Source organism: Pogona vitticeps, chromosome 7, assembly GCF_051106095.1.
Source record: "Pogona vitticeps strain Pit_001003342236 chromosome 7, PviZW2.1, whole genome shotgun sequence".
NCBI lineage: Eukaryota > Metazoa > Chordata > Lepidosauria > Squamata > Agamidae > Pogona > Pogona vitticeps.
This window is the reverse complement of record NC_135789.1, coordinates 1343372-1357957: the sequence shown is the minus strand read 5'-3', so window position 1 is coordinate 1357957 and position 14586 is coordinate 1343372. Positions and strand designations below refer to the sequence as shown.

Here is a 14586-nt window from a genome sequence, read left to right as displayed (position 1 = left end):
GAAACGCTCTGTTCCCCTGCTTGCTGGGTGGCTGTGAATTTCCACCCCTGGCAAGGCGGATGCTGGCAAAGGCCAACCCACGCATGGTGACAAAGCCAACCCACCCACTGAAGAAAGAGATCAAAGTGCCTAAACGTGAATGAGCTTCCCTGTTGCTGCTCTGGGTGAGTCCCCGGTCAGGCCTTTGTCTAATCCGCTGCCCCAGGGGTGGGAAATCTAGTTAGCTCCCTTCTGTCGGTGTGGCTGGAGGGGCACAAGCATGAGAAGGAGGAGGTTGCCTGTTGTGTCTCTGCACAAACCCTGCAATCTGCCCTTCTTCCAATCCATTGCAGGGTGTCTCTGCACAGTATCGCCCGGTTCTTTCCACGAGATCCAGCAAAAAAGCACTGCTCTCACTGACACAGCCTTCAGCGCGAGCACAAGACTAAGGTTTTTTTAAAAATTGCATTTCCTGCATTTAGTGCAAAATGAGGCACACCAAATGGGTATCCCCCCCCTCTAAACACACAGGAACACACACAGAGCAAGTGCTGAGGGACAGGCTGATGGGTCGCAAAGACTCAAGCAACCAATCCACTGCTTTTGTTGGCTACCTTCTGCCACGCCTGTCGTGTTTTCCCTCCATGGGCGTTCTTTAAGGAATGTGCAAAAATCTGTTTCAAAAAGGGGCAAAATCTCTCCAGAAGCCATCAAAAGAAAGATGGGGGGGGAAGATACCTTCCTGTCACGTGACTACATTTTGGTGCACCTTTTTTGCCATTCAAGGCACAGACAATGAAAGGAGCCGAGCTCAGCATCCCTGTGTATGCCACATGGCGCTTCCTAGATGAGGAACTGCCCCCGTCTTCTTCGAAACAAAGCTGGTTTCATACCTGGACTCTCGCCTCGGTGAGCTTGGTCCTCTGAGCTAGCTCTTCTCGTGTGTAGATGTCAGGGTAATGGGTCCTCTCGAAGGCTTTCTCTAGTTCTTCCAGCTGTTCCGCGGTGAAGGTGGTCCGGCTGCGGCGCTGCTTCCGCTTGAGGGGCAGATCAGGTTCGGACTCAACATCGGAGCCTTCATCCAGCCTGTTGCCTGGAGATCAGAGAAGAAATAGTCATCAATATCATGAAAGAGAGATCAAAATGCTGCCTGACATCTCTTTCCTCTCTCTCCCTCTAAGCAAAATGACTTCTTGATTCACAGGGTGCCCTGAAACGTAGGACCCTTTTTGCTGATTTACACTTGTGTAAGACTCAGACATGACTTAACGACTAAACAACAACAACAACAAAGGAAATCTCAACCCCTCTTGGCTGCAAACCACAAGTTTCAGCTAAAATGTTGAAGGGTATACAACTGGATGCTGGTTCCAACTGGAATTTTGTGTAGAGTAGACCCGTTGAATGCACAACGTTTCTTAACTCAGCCCTTACATGCCATACCATCAGTTCTGATGTCTCCTCCACTAGGGTGACCAACACGTGCATGAACTCGGATTTTCACTGCTCGTATTGATTCAAAAGTGCAATGTTTGTTCAGTTCGCCTTAATGTGCAAGCTGAACGAATTTCTGCCCCCCCCCCCGTAAATGGTCTGGACTCTAGACACCAGAGATTGTTTCTTCTCATCCAACACAGATATGGATGTTCTCAACTTCTCCGTTTCAGCGATTCTCCATTTGGGTATGGAATTGATCCTTCCTGGTTGATAAGGGGCCTATTTTACATCTCTGATACACGTAAATATAAACATAGACTTTTATCTGCGCCTCTGGTTTCATCTTTGTTGATTTCAACATCGCCTTCCTTTCCAAGGAGTGTTGCCTATCCATTCTCCTGTCCTCTCTCTCTTTCTCTCTCTCTCTCTTCCCCCCCCCTCCCACCATACGATTGCTCAAGAGAGGCTCTTTAGGGCCTTAAAGTTAAATTAATCAAAAGGATTAGGCAGGAGCCGGGCATGACCAGCGGCGCCAGGCTCTGCCCGAACCCTCGAGGCACAAAGAAGGACCTCCGGACTTTCTCTCAAGCACCTTCGCTCGGTCTGGGAAGATCCGGCATCCGAGGTGGACATGCGGGCGCATTCATTAAACCAAAGATCGGATCGCCCATGCATTTCGGGTTTGTTGGGGGGGGGGAGAGAGAGAGAGAAAGGAGGGCCAGGCTTGTTTCCCCGATCTGCTCCTCTTCCTTCTCCCTCACTTGCTCCTTTCCTGCTGGCTCTGAGAGCCCCATCTGGACCATCTTCACTTCCACAGCCACCCTCCCCAAGGATTCCGGTTGACACACCACCGCCGCCATGGTGACCCTCCTCCCCATCGTCCCCAGGAAGCAGCTGGATGGAGGGGAGACACAGCCAGGCGGAAATCTTTGCCAACTTGGAGAAGGTAAAAACCTGGATGCGCCTCGACCTGGCTGCCTCTTTTATCCCAGGGAAACAAAAGAGGGGCCTCATCCACACACCGAGGAGCTGCTACAGTAGAAGAGGTTGCAGCCGCTGCCGCCACCACCTGAGGACAGATTCAGCCAGAGAAAAGCAACCCAGCACCTCCTCCGGACCAGGCGGATCAAGTTCCCCATCATCCTCGGCTAGTAGGGCAGAGGACACAGGGGTGCTAAAAAAGTTAGAGGGAATTTTTCCCCTCTCCCTGCACTCAAGCAACCAAGTCTTATTGTCTTGATAGTGGAGAGGGTGGGCTTCTGTCCTTTTCGCACCCCTAAAACACACCACCCGCCATGTCACAGCAGCATGGGCTTTGGAGTCAAAAGGCCTTTCGCTCTGTGGACAGTCCCAAAAAGACCAAAATGCCACTCCGTTCTTCGGAAGGGTGAAGGTAGAGGAGGGTTGATTGGCTCCCCACGATCATCACCTGTTGCACGGTGTTGTTTTTTTTAAAAGACATTAAAAAAATCTGTGATGTGATGGATTCTAGAGTGTGCAGAATGTCTTCCACCACGCGTGAACATGCATGTACATTGGGGGGGGGCAGGGGATGGATTTATACCAAAGTAGACTACTTGGTTTCAATACAATCTCAGGAGCAGGTGGTGCCTTTAATCAACCATTAAAGGTATTAACAAGGTATCACCTACTCCCGCAGTTGTATTTTTTCCACGACTATGCGGCCTTATCCTGATTTTTCCTGCTCGGTTTCAGATCTCTAACACGGCTTTTTGTTATTTTGAAATCTTGCTCCCTATGCACCAGATGAATGCCCTCCAAACCTTTTCCTCCAAAGGGTAAACAACTGAGCCCGGCGTTTGGTGATCAACAATATAATTTGACCCTTCCTCACCTCCCCCAACCTTCTCCTCCCTTCTTCTGGATTCAGTGCCCCACTGTCGGGGGGGGGGGACAACAAAACCCACATACTTTGCCTAGGGTTCGGTTTGGAAAAGAGACCAGGGATGGCGGCTAAACCCATCAAAATGCAAACAAGACCTTGGGGAGAAAAACAGCCACAGGACCGCCAAAGGTACCGTATTTTTTGCACCATAAGACGCACTTTTTCCCCACAAAACAGAGGGGTGGAAAGTCTGTGCGTCTTATGGAGCGAAGAAAACAGATTATATTTTCCTGTTTTCTTCTCCTAAAAAATTGGTGCGTCTTATGGAAAGGTGCATCTTATAGAGCGAAAAATATGGTATTTCTTTCCTTGCAATTTATTTGTCAAATGTGAAGCCAAATCTGATCTTGGCCAGCACTCCTCCTGCTGTACTGTTTTCGACCAGGTCTCTGATTGATGGCGGACACCCACCCGCCCCGATGACAAAAAGGAGATGATGTGACAGGGGCTAAATACTGTTTCTGAACCATCAAAGGGACTCCTCTAAAAGCATGTTTCACTGTTAAGAATTGGGAATGAATAATACCGCAGTGTGTGTGTGTGTGTGTGTGTGTGTCGGGGGAGCGAGATTGTGTTTTCCCACCACTTCTGCAAATCCAGTCAACAACAAGGTAAAAAAAAAACAGTTGCCGATATGGGTGATTTATTTCAGTGGCTCCTTTTTACACACACAGACGCACACACACGCCGTTTGCCAGCCCAACCCAGGTCTCGTCCAGTTTTGATTACAGTTAAAGATAGTTTGCCGGCGCAAAGCCATAAGCAGAAAAAAAAAACCAACCCAAAATAAATACAAACAAAAACTCCCACTGCAGAATGCTTGATATTCGTTTTAATCTAATCATTCAGGGGCCCGATGGAATGGGAGAGGTTGGCAGGGGTGGTCTGAGAATACCAAACAGACCGGGCAGGCTGGCTTAGAAAAATGGGGAAGAAGAAGAAGAAAAATCATTTATAGCTCAGCTGGGGATCTGTGTCTTCGGCAATGTGAGGCTTTGAGCAGATGGAAGAGTCTCTTTCTGTGTTTAAGCATCGAACTGGTCAGCTGTAACCGAGCCGTGCATCAAAGCAACAGCCACCGTTCGAAGTTGATGGGTTCAGAATTTGACGAAATCCGGGGGGGGGTGCTGTTCTGTGGCAGGCTGTGCTAAACCAGGCGCATGGCTGGGTGGCTCCCATGTGCCCCCGTTAGCACGAGGGGAGCGCTAGTTGTAGTTATAGATCCTCGACAGCAGTGGGTCCCCACCTGGGGTCCCCAGATGTCCTTGGACTACAACTCCCAGAAATTCTGGCTGGCCCAGCGAGTGGAAAAGGCTTTTGGGAGGTGTAGTCCAAGAACATCTGGTGACTCAAGGTGGGGAACCACTGTGATAACGTTTCTAAAGGTGAGAGAGGCTGTAGCAGAGGAACTGATCCATCCGGGCCAAATTGCATCCCAGAATTACTCAAAGTGAACAAAAGCTGCATTTTAAACCCTAGCCTTTGAGAACTGAAGAAGTCGTGACTCGCTCACACCCATGGTTGATCTTCACCTGCAGCCCATGTTCAGAGAGAAAAGTCCTCTAAACCCGGAAGATCTTGTGAGTGATGACCTCTGACCACATGGGCAAGGGGGTTGTACGGTAAAGAATGCGATGAAGTAGCATGGTCAAGATGGCCCAGGGTCAACACTGGAGAAGGCGTTTGTTGGGATTCTGGGGCACAAAAGCCACTCGGGAGCAGGCAGGACGTTCCTAGGAGGCCCCACAGGAGGAGATCAACAAATCAGCAGAACCAGCGAAGGTGAAGCTCTCCGACCGTGGACCTTCTGCAAGGAGCGGCCAGACCCCATCTTGGGGTCCAGCTGCTGGATCTCAGAGACACTTTTAGAAGAAACCCTCCTCGTGGGAAGACCGGACACATTAGGAGACCTTGACTCAGGAGGAGTCTCTTGCTACAGCCAGGCCTTTCTTCAGGGTGTGAAGTCCAGCCCTGCGTGGTTTTTTTTAGGAGCTGGTGTTGAGGGTCTCTCTTGCTCTGCCTCTGGTGTGTCTCCCCCCCATTCTTCCTGACATGGTGGGCTATTCGTTGCCTTTCCCATAGACCTGGGTTCAAGCTTTATTCTGAGAGGCCAGAGCTTGCAGGGAGTTACTTTTCACAACACTCCCGTTCCCATGGTGCTTCAGCTGGCCCCTGTCCATGCGCCAAACCTCCACCTCCTCCACATTGCTGTGGGCCGACCCGGGTTCAAGGACCCCTTCGGGCTCCTCGTCACCCCTTCTTGACCCTTCACGCGGCCTTCCTTCCCAACACAAGGAGGAGAAGGAATCAAGCGTCCTTGAGGCAGGGAGACCCTCTGATCACTCCCCCACCGGGGGGGGGCTGACCAAAGTGTCTTCAGAAACCAGCGTGGGTTCCTAAGAGCGAAGGAGGGAGGGAAGGAGATATAAAAGGAAGCCAAGACAGTCGTTGGCCATGGAAGCCCCCCTCCTCGCCTTGGCTTGTCTTCTCTCACTGGAGGAGAAAGCTGCCGGGAGGGGGGGTGGAGAGAAAAGAATGGAAATGACAGAGAGAAAGATCGGGAGAAAGAGCGAAAAGGCAGATATTCCTGCGTCGCCGGGCCCTTTATCTCCCCTGTCATCTGTCATACCAGCGCGCCCTCGACCGCATTGTCTCACCTTGGACACAAAACAAGACTGGGGGGGTGGGTGGGGGGGGGAGGTAGGGGGCATTTATCTATCTTTTTTCTCCTTCCCCCCTCTGTGCCGATCTCTTTTACAAGTGCCCGGACAGGCACCTTAGGGGGCCGTTAGCCGCTGAATGTGGAGCTGACAGGCCACAGCGATATCAATAAACGCGCGTACATCGCCTCCTAGGCGCTCCGCGCAGGGAGAAGGTACGGCTTGAATATTAAAATCTTCTCCCGCCGCCTGGAAAAAAAAAGAGAGAGAAAAGACACTGGGAATTGGGAGTGGGGTGGGGTGGGGGGTGGGAGGGAAAAACCTAGAAATGGAGGAGGCGGAAGAGAAGAAGGGAGTCCATCGTGCAAGGGGAGAGGTAAAAAGGGAAGCGGTGGCTTTTCTCAAAATAAATACGATGGCCAAGTTGGGCCGTGCCCATCCGGCCGGCCTTGACCACCCCTGGACCCATCCTGAGTTTCATGGAGGATCAGAATAGGAGATGCTGTTTTCTTTCCAAACAGGACACAGAGGTTGGGTGTGGGAATTGAGGGTGATGCCTCTCACTGTAATGGGCGTCGGGCTCTTGAATTTGCAACCTTTACGGAGGTGGTGGATTTCCCCTCCCCCCACACACCCCGGGAGGGTCCGAAGAAGATGGCAGGCCAAGCACGCCCCCCCCCCTGTGGTGCCAGGTGAGCGATGGGGTTGAGTCTCCTCTGGACACCCATCCAACTGCACAAAATGACAATGGCACAAGGGATGGGGAAACCCTGGAGGAGGTCATTTCTCCATGTCCTGAGCATGCCCTCCTGCACACCAAGCTGATGGCATGCAGAAGGGGAGTTCTGGTTGCCAGCTGGTGCCCTGGGATTGCCTCGGTGAGAAGATCCCAGGGCTCCTAGATCGAGAGGCTTCTTTCTGGTTGGGGGGGTCTTAGGTCTTTCCAACTTGAACTGCCTTAACACTTCTTCTTTAAACTAGCCGAGGGCCCAGTGGAGCTTGGTTGGGCCCTAGGAGGCCAAAAATTGGATTTAATAGGGACTAGAAACTTGTGAAGTATGACAGACACTCAATAGAGATTTGAGAGGATAACCAAAAGCAAGATTCAAACTATGATGGACACATGTAAATATTCCTTCCTTCCTTCCTTCCTTCCTTCCTTCCTTCCTTCCTTCCTTCCTTCCTTCCTTCCTTCCTTCCTTCCTTCCTTCCTTCCTTCCTTCCTTCCTTCCTTCCTTCCTTCCATCCATCCATCCATCCATCCATCCATCCATCCATCCATCCATCCATCCATCCATCCATCCTTGCTTTCTCCTGTTGCAAAATGTTGTGAACAACAGTTAATTTTTTGAAAACAAAAAATGAATTGAAATTCTCCCCCAGCTACATTTCATGGGTGCAACTTTTCCTAGAAGCGCATCAACCGTGTGATCCCCTTCCTTCCTTGTAGGAGTTCAAGATGAGCAGTCTCTCCCCCCCCCCCAATGGGTGTACTGAAATCTGTACTGAAAACGTAGCACAGAAAAGGGGTTTCAAGCCAGAATGTTAAGAATAAATCACTCAGGGCTAATACACTTGTGAAAACCCATTACTTGATTTTTTTTAATTTTTAAATTTATTTTTAAATATTTTATTTTAATTTTGCATTTTGATGTGCGTGCGTAAATGGGCTCTTTTGCTCCTTGGGGCCAATGTTTTTTGCATGGAGGAGGAGATCAAAGACCCCAAAGCCTGTAACTCCCTCTACACAGAAAGTAAAATCAAAACAGGACGTGGACATCCGCCTTCTGCCTGCTACGATTTTCCAAAATGGGCTGACCTTCTTGTGCAAAGCTGTGTGATTTGCCCAAATCTTTCTAAAACGCCTCTTGGCTTCACGGACCTTTACGTTATCTCCAGCACTGAATGGGTCAGATGTGGCTTCTTTAGCCATCAGTCTGGCATTTTGTGCTTCCTCTCTGTGGATACATGGATACACGCTTTGATTTTTCAAAGGGTCAGGGTTCTAGTTTTGCAGAAACTATTGGGACAAGAGAATTGCTGGGAAAGCTCCTTTACTTTAATTTTATTGGACTTTTACCCCACCCCACCCCCAGACAAAGTCTACTTGGGCCAGTTTACATGAATAATAAAATACAATAATATAACATACAAATAAAAACCTTCTTTCGCTCTCATCCAGAAACGCAAATTTTCGTACGGCTTAAAAACGCCTTGTTGGGGGGGGGGTCTCGTTGGATTGAAACAGCCTCGCCCAGGGAGGAATTTAGCACATCCTCTTCCCATCTGCATGTCCAGGTCAAGAGACGTAGGACAGCCAGCTATCAGCGTTCCAACTATCTGAAGGAGCGCAGCAGGAGAAGAATACGACTATACAAGATGGACCGACCCCCTAAAGGAGTTGAGTTTGCAACTGCAGAGTGGGGCTGTTGATGGCAGGAGTGCTCCTTCATAGGGTTGCCGCCAGTCAGGGGAGACCTGATGGCGTGTAACAACAGGAACAAAAACGCCTTACGATGTGGCTGGAAATGCCACCCCAAAGCTACAGAGCATCCTGCTGTCTTGTGTGCTTGGGAGAGGGTGGAGAACGAGGTCCCTCTGTTTCCGTCCCCTTCACGCCCAGCCTCTGCTACCACCGTGAACCCCTGTGGCTCGGGGGGGGCTGATTGAGGCCCCCTCAACAAAGCGGTCCTTCCAGCTGCACAGGGGGCCCCTTTCAGGCCGGCCCCGTCCTCCGTCTCCCCCTCTCCCACCCCCCCAATCAATCTCCGACACAAACCCCAGTCCCCTTTTTCTCCCCCAGCTGGCGACGGACCCCGGCCGTTCCCAAGCAGAAAAGAAACCTCGCCTCTGGAAGGTGGCGGGGGTGGGAGGAACCCCACGCCGACAAATTTTTGATTTGTAACACTCTGGGAATGGGTTTATGGGTATTGTTTGAGTGCAAATTTATAAATAAAGCCAAACCAAGATTCCAGGGTGAGGCCGATGAAAAGCAGAAAACGAGAAATTTTATGCCCGTAAGTAGCATGGTCTAATGACGATTTTTGAGGCAGCCGACCGTGGTTAGTAAAACTCGGCTAAATGATTGCCGTGGAACCGGCCGAGCGACTTATTTCTTAATTAGTGCTACATATTAAGTCACGCTGACACTTTGCGGCGCAGCTCACGCCGTGGCGGCTGCCACGGTCGAAACTTTGCCAAACGGAAGGCGGGTGGCGAGACGGGAGAGAAAGAAGGAGGAGAAGCACATGGAAGCCACGAAGCCCTTCCAGGAGGCTGTGGAAATGATGACCAAGAGCCCTGTTGAGACAGAGCATCAGTCAGCCACGGAATTATCTTTCTGTGAAGTCCACCTTGCTCCACCTTGCTTGGTATTGTCTTACTGGCTCCTCTTGGAAATGCTGAGACATGGACCTGACACCTTCTGTGTCTAAAGCAGTCATTTGGCCGTGGAGAGACGGCCTGTTCCCTTCACAACTGGTAAAATTCCAGTCCTCATGTGTTCTATCGCTATGTTAGACGCGCCTTCTTTTTTCAAACAAAGGTTCTAGTCCTCAGGGCTCATTGGGAACATAGGAAGCTGCCTCCTGCTGGTGTAACGAGCTTGCTGTCATCCACAGAGATATGCAAGAGCTTTCCTGGGTTTCCGGAAGGGGATTTCCCCCCCAGCCCTCCTGGAGATACCAAGGTTTTAACTAACCACCTTCTGCACATGGAGCGTTTTCTACTGCACTGCAATCCTTCCTTCAACAGAAGACAGGCTTTCCCACATTATACCTTTGAAGAGCAATGGTCCATTGGGGTCAATCCTGAGCAAATTACTAACCCCAGAACCATCAGGGAGCTGTACAGACCATCAAGAACGGAAAAACCAAAGGAAAACCAAACCCCTTCCAGGACCTGGTAGCCCGCTTCTGTATTTGTGCTTCCTCCAGAGTTGTACCGGTGGCTCACCTGGTCTACACCACAGGTGGACAATTGTGGCTTGCCAGAGGTTTTGGGACAAGCTGTCCCCACAATCCCTTAGCATTGGCTCCACTGGCTGTGGCGGATGGGAGTTGTAACCCCCAACTTTTTCCTTGCTGCAAATGTGTTTCGGTCACTGAGCTATGTGTCTCTCGTGAAGATATAAGAAAAGAAAAATGCTATTTTATACTAATCTGTATGGCTGTTCCTTCAAGTCTAGCCTTGTCTAGAGTCCGTCTTCCCTTCTCTGGGTTTGGCACAGAAGAACAAGAAACAGCAACACTTTTGTTCTCAATTGCAAGAAAATGATGCATATTTTCTGTCGCTCTCGAGGAGAGTTCTCACACACCAGCTAGAACAATTTTTGAACACATCATGGAAATGAGGGACACTGAACCCAGCTAGCACAGCTGCTGCCATGCTGCACGGGCTTTGAAAATGGTGAAGCAACAGATAGGTTTTTTGTATCTTTTCAATCCCTCCCTCTTGCTCCAGGTTTTCTACAAGAGCAGAGTTTAGCGCTATGGCACTTTGAAGGGGAAGTACATTTCAGCTTTAGAGGCTCCCGTCTGGATGATTTTAATCAGGCTGAGAATGTTAATTAATTAATTAAAGGAGGGGGGGAAGGAAGCCCTAGAAATGAAGTGCCAGTGGGGGGAAGTGTTTCCCGATGCATTCCAAAGATTTAAAGAGGACAGGCCTTTTGCAGATGTAAATCCTGGGTAGACCCATACAATGCAAACTGCCCCAAAGGTCTAGAGATGGAAGTAGGTATGACTCATTTACTGAAGATACCTCTGTCCAAGGGTGTGGCTTCTCTCCCATCCATTCACATCACTGGTCACACCATTCTGGTGGGTCAATTGACCCTCTCTAAAGTGTTTCTTAGGGGCCTGGAAGACCATCTACGGGGGCAGACAAGCCTGCCTCTGTCCATCTAACCCAGCACTTCCGCCACACTTCAGTCTGAATGGTAGAGCCACCCACCGGTGTCCCAAATAAATGAAAACATCCTTTTCAAACCATGGCAGAGATATCAAGGGGACGAAGGGCCCAGGCCTTTTGAAGAACAAACCCTCATTCTGTTCTTTTCGCCCTGCACCCCAAGGTTTCTAGAAACCTTTTTTTTTTGCTTCCATAAATCCTGGCTTTCCTCCAGGAACTCTGAAGGTGGAACTATTCAGGGGCTCCGAAACTTTGTTGACTCCATCAGGTTTGGGTTACCAGGCAAGGAAGAAAATTATAAACAACTGGGAAACATTTCCATATCTAAAGCATTCGAAATGCCCCCTTTCTGCCTTAGTCCACCCCCAGCTCCTAAAAGGTACATCAGTTTAAGTGGAGCCTGATGGGAGAATTAAAAGAAAGAAAGAAAAAGAGAACCAGGTGAACGAGGACATCCCTTAAAACAGAGAGGGGGGAGGGAACCACTAAATTCTACTCCCCATTAATTGCACTCCAGACTAAGTTATTTGGTCTCAACAAACCCCTCGGGGTGGGGTGGGGGCTGGCATTCATGGTACATCTACAGGGTTATTTAGAAGCACTTCTGATTCACATTTGCCCCCAACGGTATGGGTTGCTTTATGGACAGCCATGTATTTCCAGCACTCAAAAAACTTTACATGGTCCCGTAAGGCTGCAATGATAGATGGTAAGGTGACAATGGAGACGTTGGGTTTCATCTCAATGCTTTCGACTACAACTCCCATAACTCCCATGGGGCTAATGAGAGCTGGAGGCCCCAGACTCTACCAAACAATATGTATTTTCCCGGGAATAAGCCTCTCTGCCATAAGATATCTGCTTCCATCTGGGGTTGGAAGCAGATATCTTATGTAATGAATGTACTGTATCGCTACATCGCTGTTTCACTGCAGGACCCGAAGGAGTCGCCTTCTCCAGGCCAGTCCTGTTTCCTCCAGAGGCTCTGAACTTTGGGCCTTCCAAAGTTTTGGGCTTCATCCCTTAAAATCTCTTTTTATTCCCCAAACTATTTAGGAGTTCCAGAGCAAAAGTCCCAATTGACTCTCATGGCCTCGGGTACTGATGAGTCGTTCTCCCTCATCTACTGTCTGAGATCTTTTGATATTGGAGGTACCAGGAGTCGTACAAAGCCTATGTTAGATACGTCAGTGGTTTGGATCGGTATCACAGTAACTCTGAGAACCAGTCATGAGACAAAGGCCATGAGGTTCAAGATAAGAATGGGAAAATTGTTGATTTCAGTTTGGTAGGTCAGTATCTTTTGGGCTGGTTCATGGTCTCTTAGATTTGAACTCTTCAAGGGTGCAGGGAGAACCGACACTTCTAAAGCCTGGGGGGGGGGAAGATGATGGTAATTGTTAGATGCTGAGGCCCTGGTGACTTTTACATTCCCCCATGAGTCTCCATGGCCAGCTGAAATTTATGTGGCCCTCTATCCACTACACTCATTGTCAGGGTAGAAGCAAGGACGTGGGGGGGGGGGGAATCAAAACACCACCCCAAACAGTTTGGGATCCGTTTGATCCGAACAGATCAACAGAACCCAACCGTCTGGGAAATATCTCCCAAAGTGTTCATTTGGTGGGCTTTGATTCTGTCAGTTGCTATTCACAGCACTCTTCTCTTTAAAAAGAGAGACATCTTCAAAGTTACGCCGGGCTATATTTAACCTGAAAAGCTTCCAAGAAACCAACCAACTTTTGCTGAAAGTTTAAAAAAAAGAGAAAGAGAGAGAGAAAGAGAGGGGGAAAAAAAGGCAGCCGAAACTCGGGCCCCCTCCTTGGGCTGGGAATGTGCTTTGATTTCAGGAGTTGAATGCAGAGAGGGGACCAGCCTTCTCCTCCTCCCGAACACCCCCAGCTGAGTTTTAATACCGCAGGAGTGACAAAAAAGAAAAGGGGGCATTGCCTGGGCACACAGATATAAATAGCCCCGGGAAACAAGTATATAAATACCACTTAACTCTTCCCCCTAAGGTTCCCGGTGCCCTTCTCTAGCCCTTCAGTGAGTTTTAAGGGACAAAGACCCCCTTCGTGGAAAGTGAGGGGCAACCCCCCCAAGCTTTTGTCTTTTGGGGTTAATTAATTGAGCTAATATGGGGTTGATTCCCCAGCTCAAAGTTGGAAGGGCTCAGCTGGGGTGGAGGCAAGAAGTCTCTTGTCTGGATATTTGAAAAGGGCAGAACAGGGGGAGGAATTCTAACCTGGTCTCGGAGCCCAAGGTCTTCGTTTTCAAGCATTCCAGTTGGGGGGCAGGGGGGGTGGAAGGAAGTGGGGCCGTGAGGCTAGGCCTTGGGGTGCGAAAGCCCAGGAAGCCGCAGGAACACAAGGGGATGGTCGGCCATCCCGGTTCCTAAATGACTGTTTGGAACCATTTTTACTTGCATTGCTTATTAAGCCTCAGGGTCTCGATTGGTGGAATGTAAGCTGATGTCCTCAAAAGAATAATGGGAAAAGCAGAGATGGGAAGGAATACATTAAAAAGTCATGATCTTATTTGTTACTTTAAAAAAAGATGATCAATGAGAAAACACCCTTACCACCCCCACCCCCACCCCTAGTGTTATTAGTGTGGCATCAAGAATAACATGTAGGCTTTGGAAGGCCATTCAGCCATTACTGGCCCCAATAAGAGTTGACCCATTGAATTGTTTGCCACACTGCAAGTTGCCACTTACATAGATCCTCCTGATTCAAGAGATCTTACACCATCTGGAATGGGCCGTCATGTTTAGCCCATTCTTTTCAGGAGGGGTTGGCTTTTGGAGGTCTCTTTTGATTTTTAGCAAATGTTTTGGCTAATGTTTTTTTTTAAAAAATGGTGCAATGTATAGTCATAACACGTTTTGTTTGTCGATTATGAGCAAGCGATGCGTGATGCCGAGCATCCACTTCTCACTGAGTAATGCACTCTTTTTTTTTTTAAGGAATAAAGTTTCCAAGCTCTAAGGAAACCTACAGAAGGTGTTTTGGGGTTCAGTTATGATAGAGAAGAAACATAGAGGGGTAGAAAGGTCCAAGCTACACCCCCCAAAAGTGTGCGCGCACACACACACACACACACACACACACACACACACACACACACACACACACACACACACACACACACACACACACACGCCAGCCAGGTAGCTCATCTCCCTCTTTCAGCTTTCCGACCCACCTCCCCTGCCTGCAAGATTATTTCTCGCATCTGGCTTTTTGGCGCCGTTCTAAGCTGGGCGCTCCTTTTGACCCTTTTCCAAAGCACTCCAGAGGCGTGTTAAATGCTATTCGGGACACCACTGGGCAAGTTAATTTGAGCCGAGGTGCCCCTAGCTGAGAAGACTTCTGGTTTTACATTCAATCGCCTTCCTCCCCCCCCCCCCCTTGTCTCCCGTTCCAGCCTCCCGGACACTGCTTTAAAAATATATATAGCCTCTGTTTGCCCTGGCAATTTAGAGCACATGCAGGTCACCCCTCTGGGGGGGAGCCATGCCTTTTTAAAAGTGCTAAGTACAGGTTACGGGGGTCAGATGGCAAAGATCTCCCTTGGGGGGGGGATGGCCGGCCAATGTGAGTCAGCCATGAAATAGCTACTGTTCTAGGGGGGGACGGAGAGAGAGGAGAAACGGTCCACTCCCCAAACACCAACCCCTTGTTTCATGGA

The 14586-nt window shown here is 49.4% G+C and overlaps 1 protein-coding gene across 5 annotated transcripts in view; it reads right to left on the bottom strand.

Annotated features, from left to right (window-relative positions):
* The window catches only part of PAX7 (paired box 7), a 101072-nt gene that overhangs the window by 44188 nt on the left and 42298 nt on the right, over positions 1 to 14586 (bottom strand). For all 5 annotated transcript variants that reach the window (XM_020782122.3, XM_020782121.3, XM_020782123.3 and 2 more), the window contains one exon: positions 873 to 1072. In XM_020782122.3, the coding sequence (XP_020637781.1) occupies positions 873 to 1072 (200 nt within the window). The remainder of the gene's footprint in view (positions 1 to 872; positions 1073 to 14586) is intronic.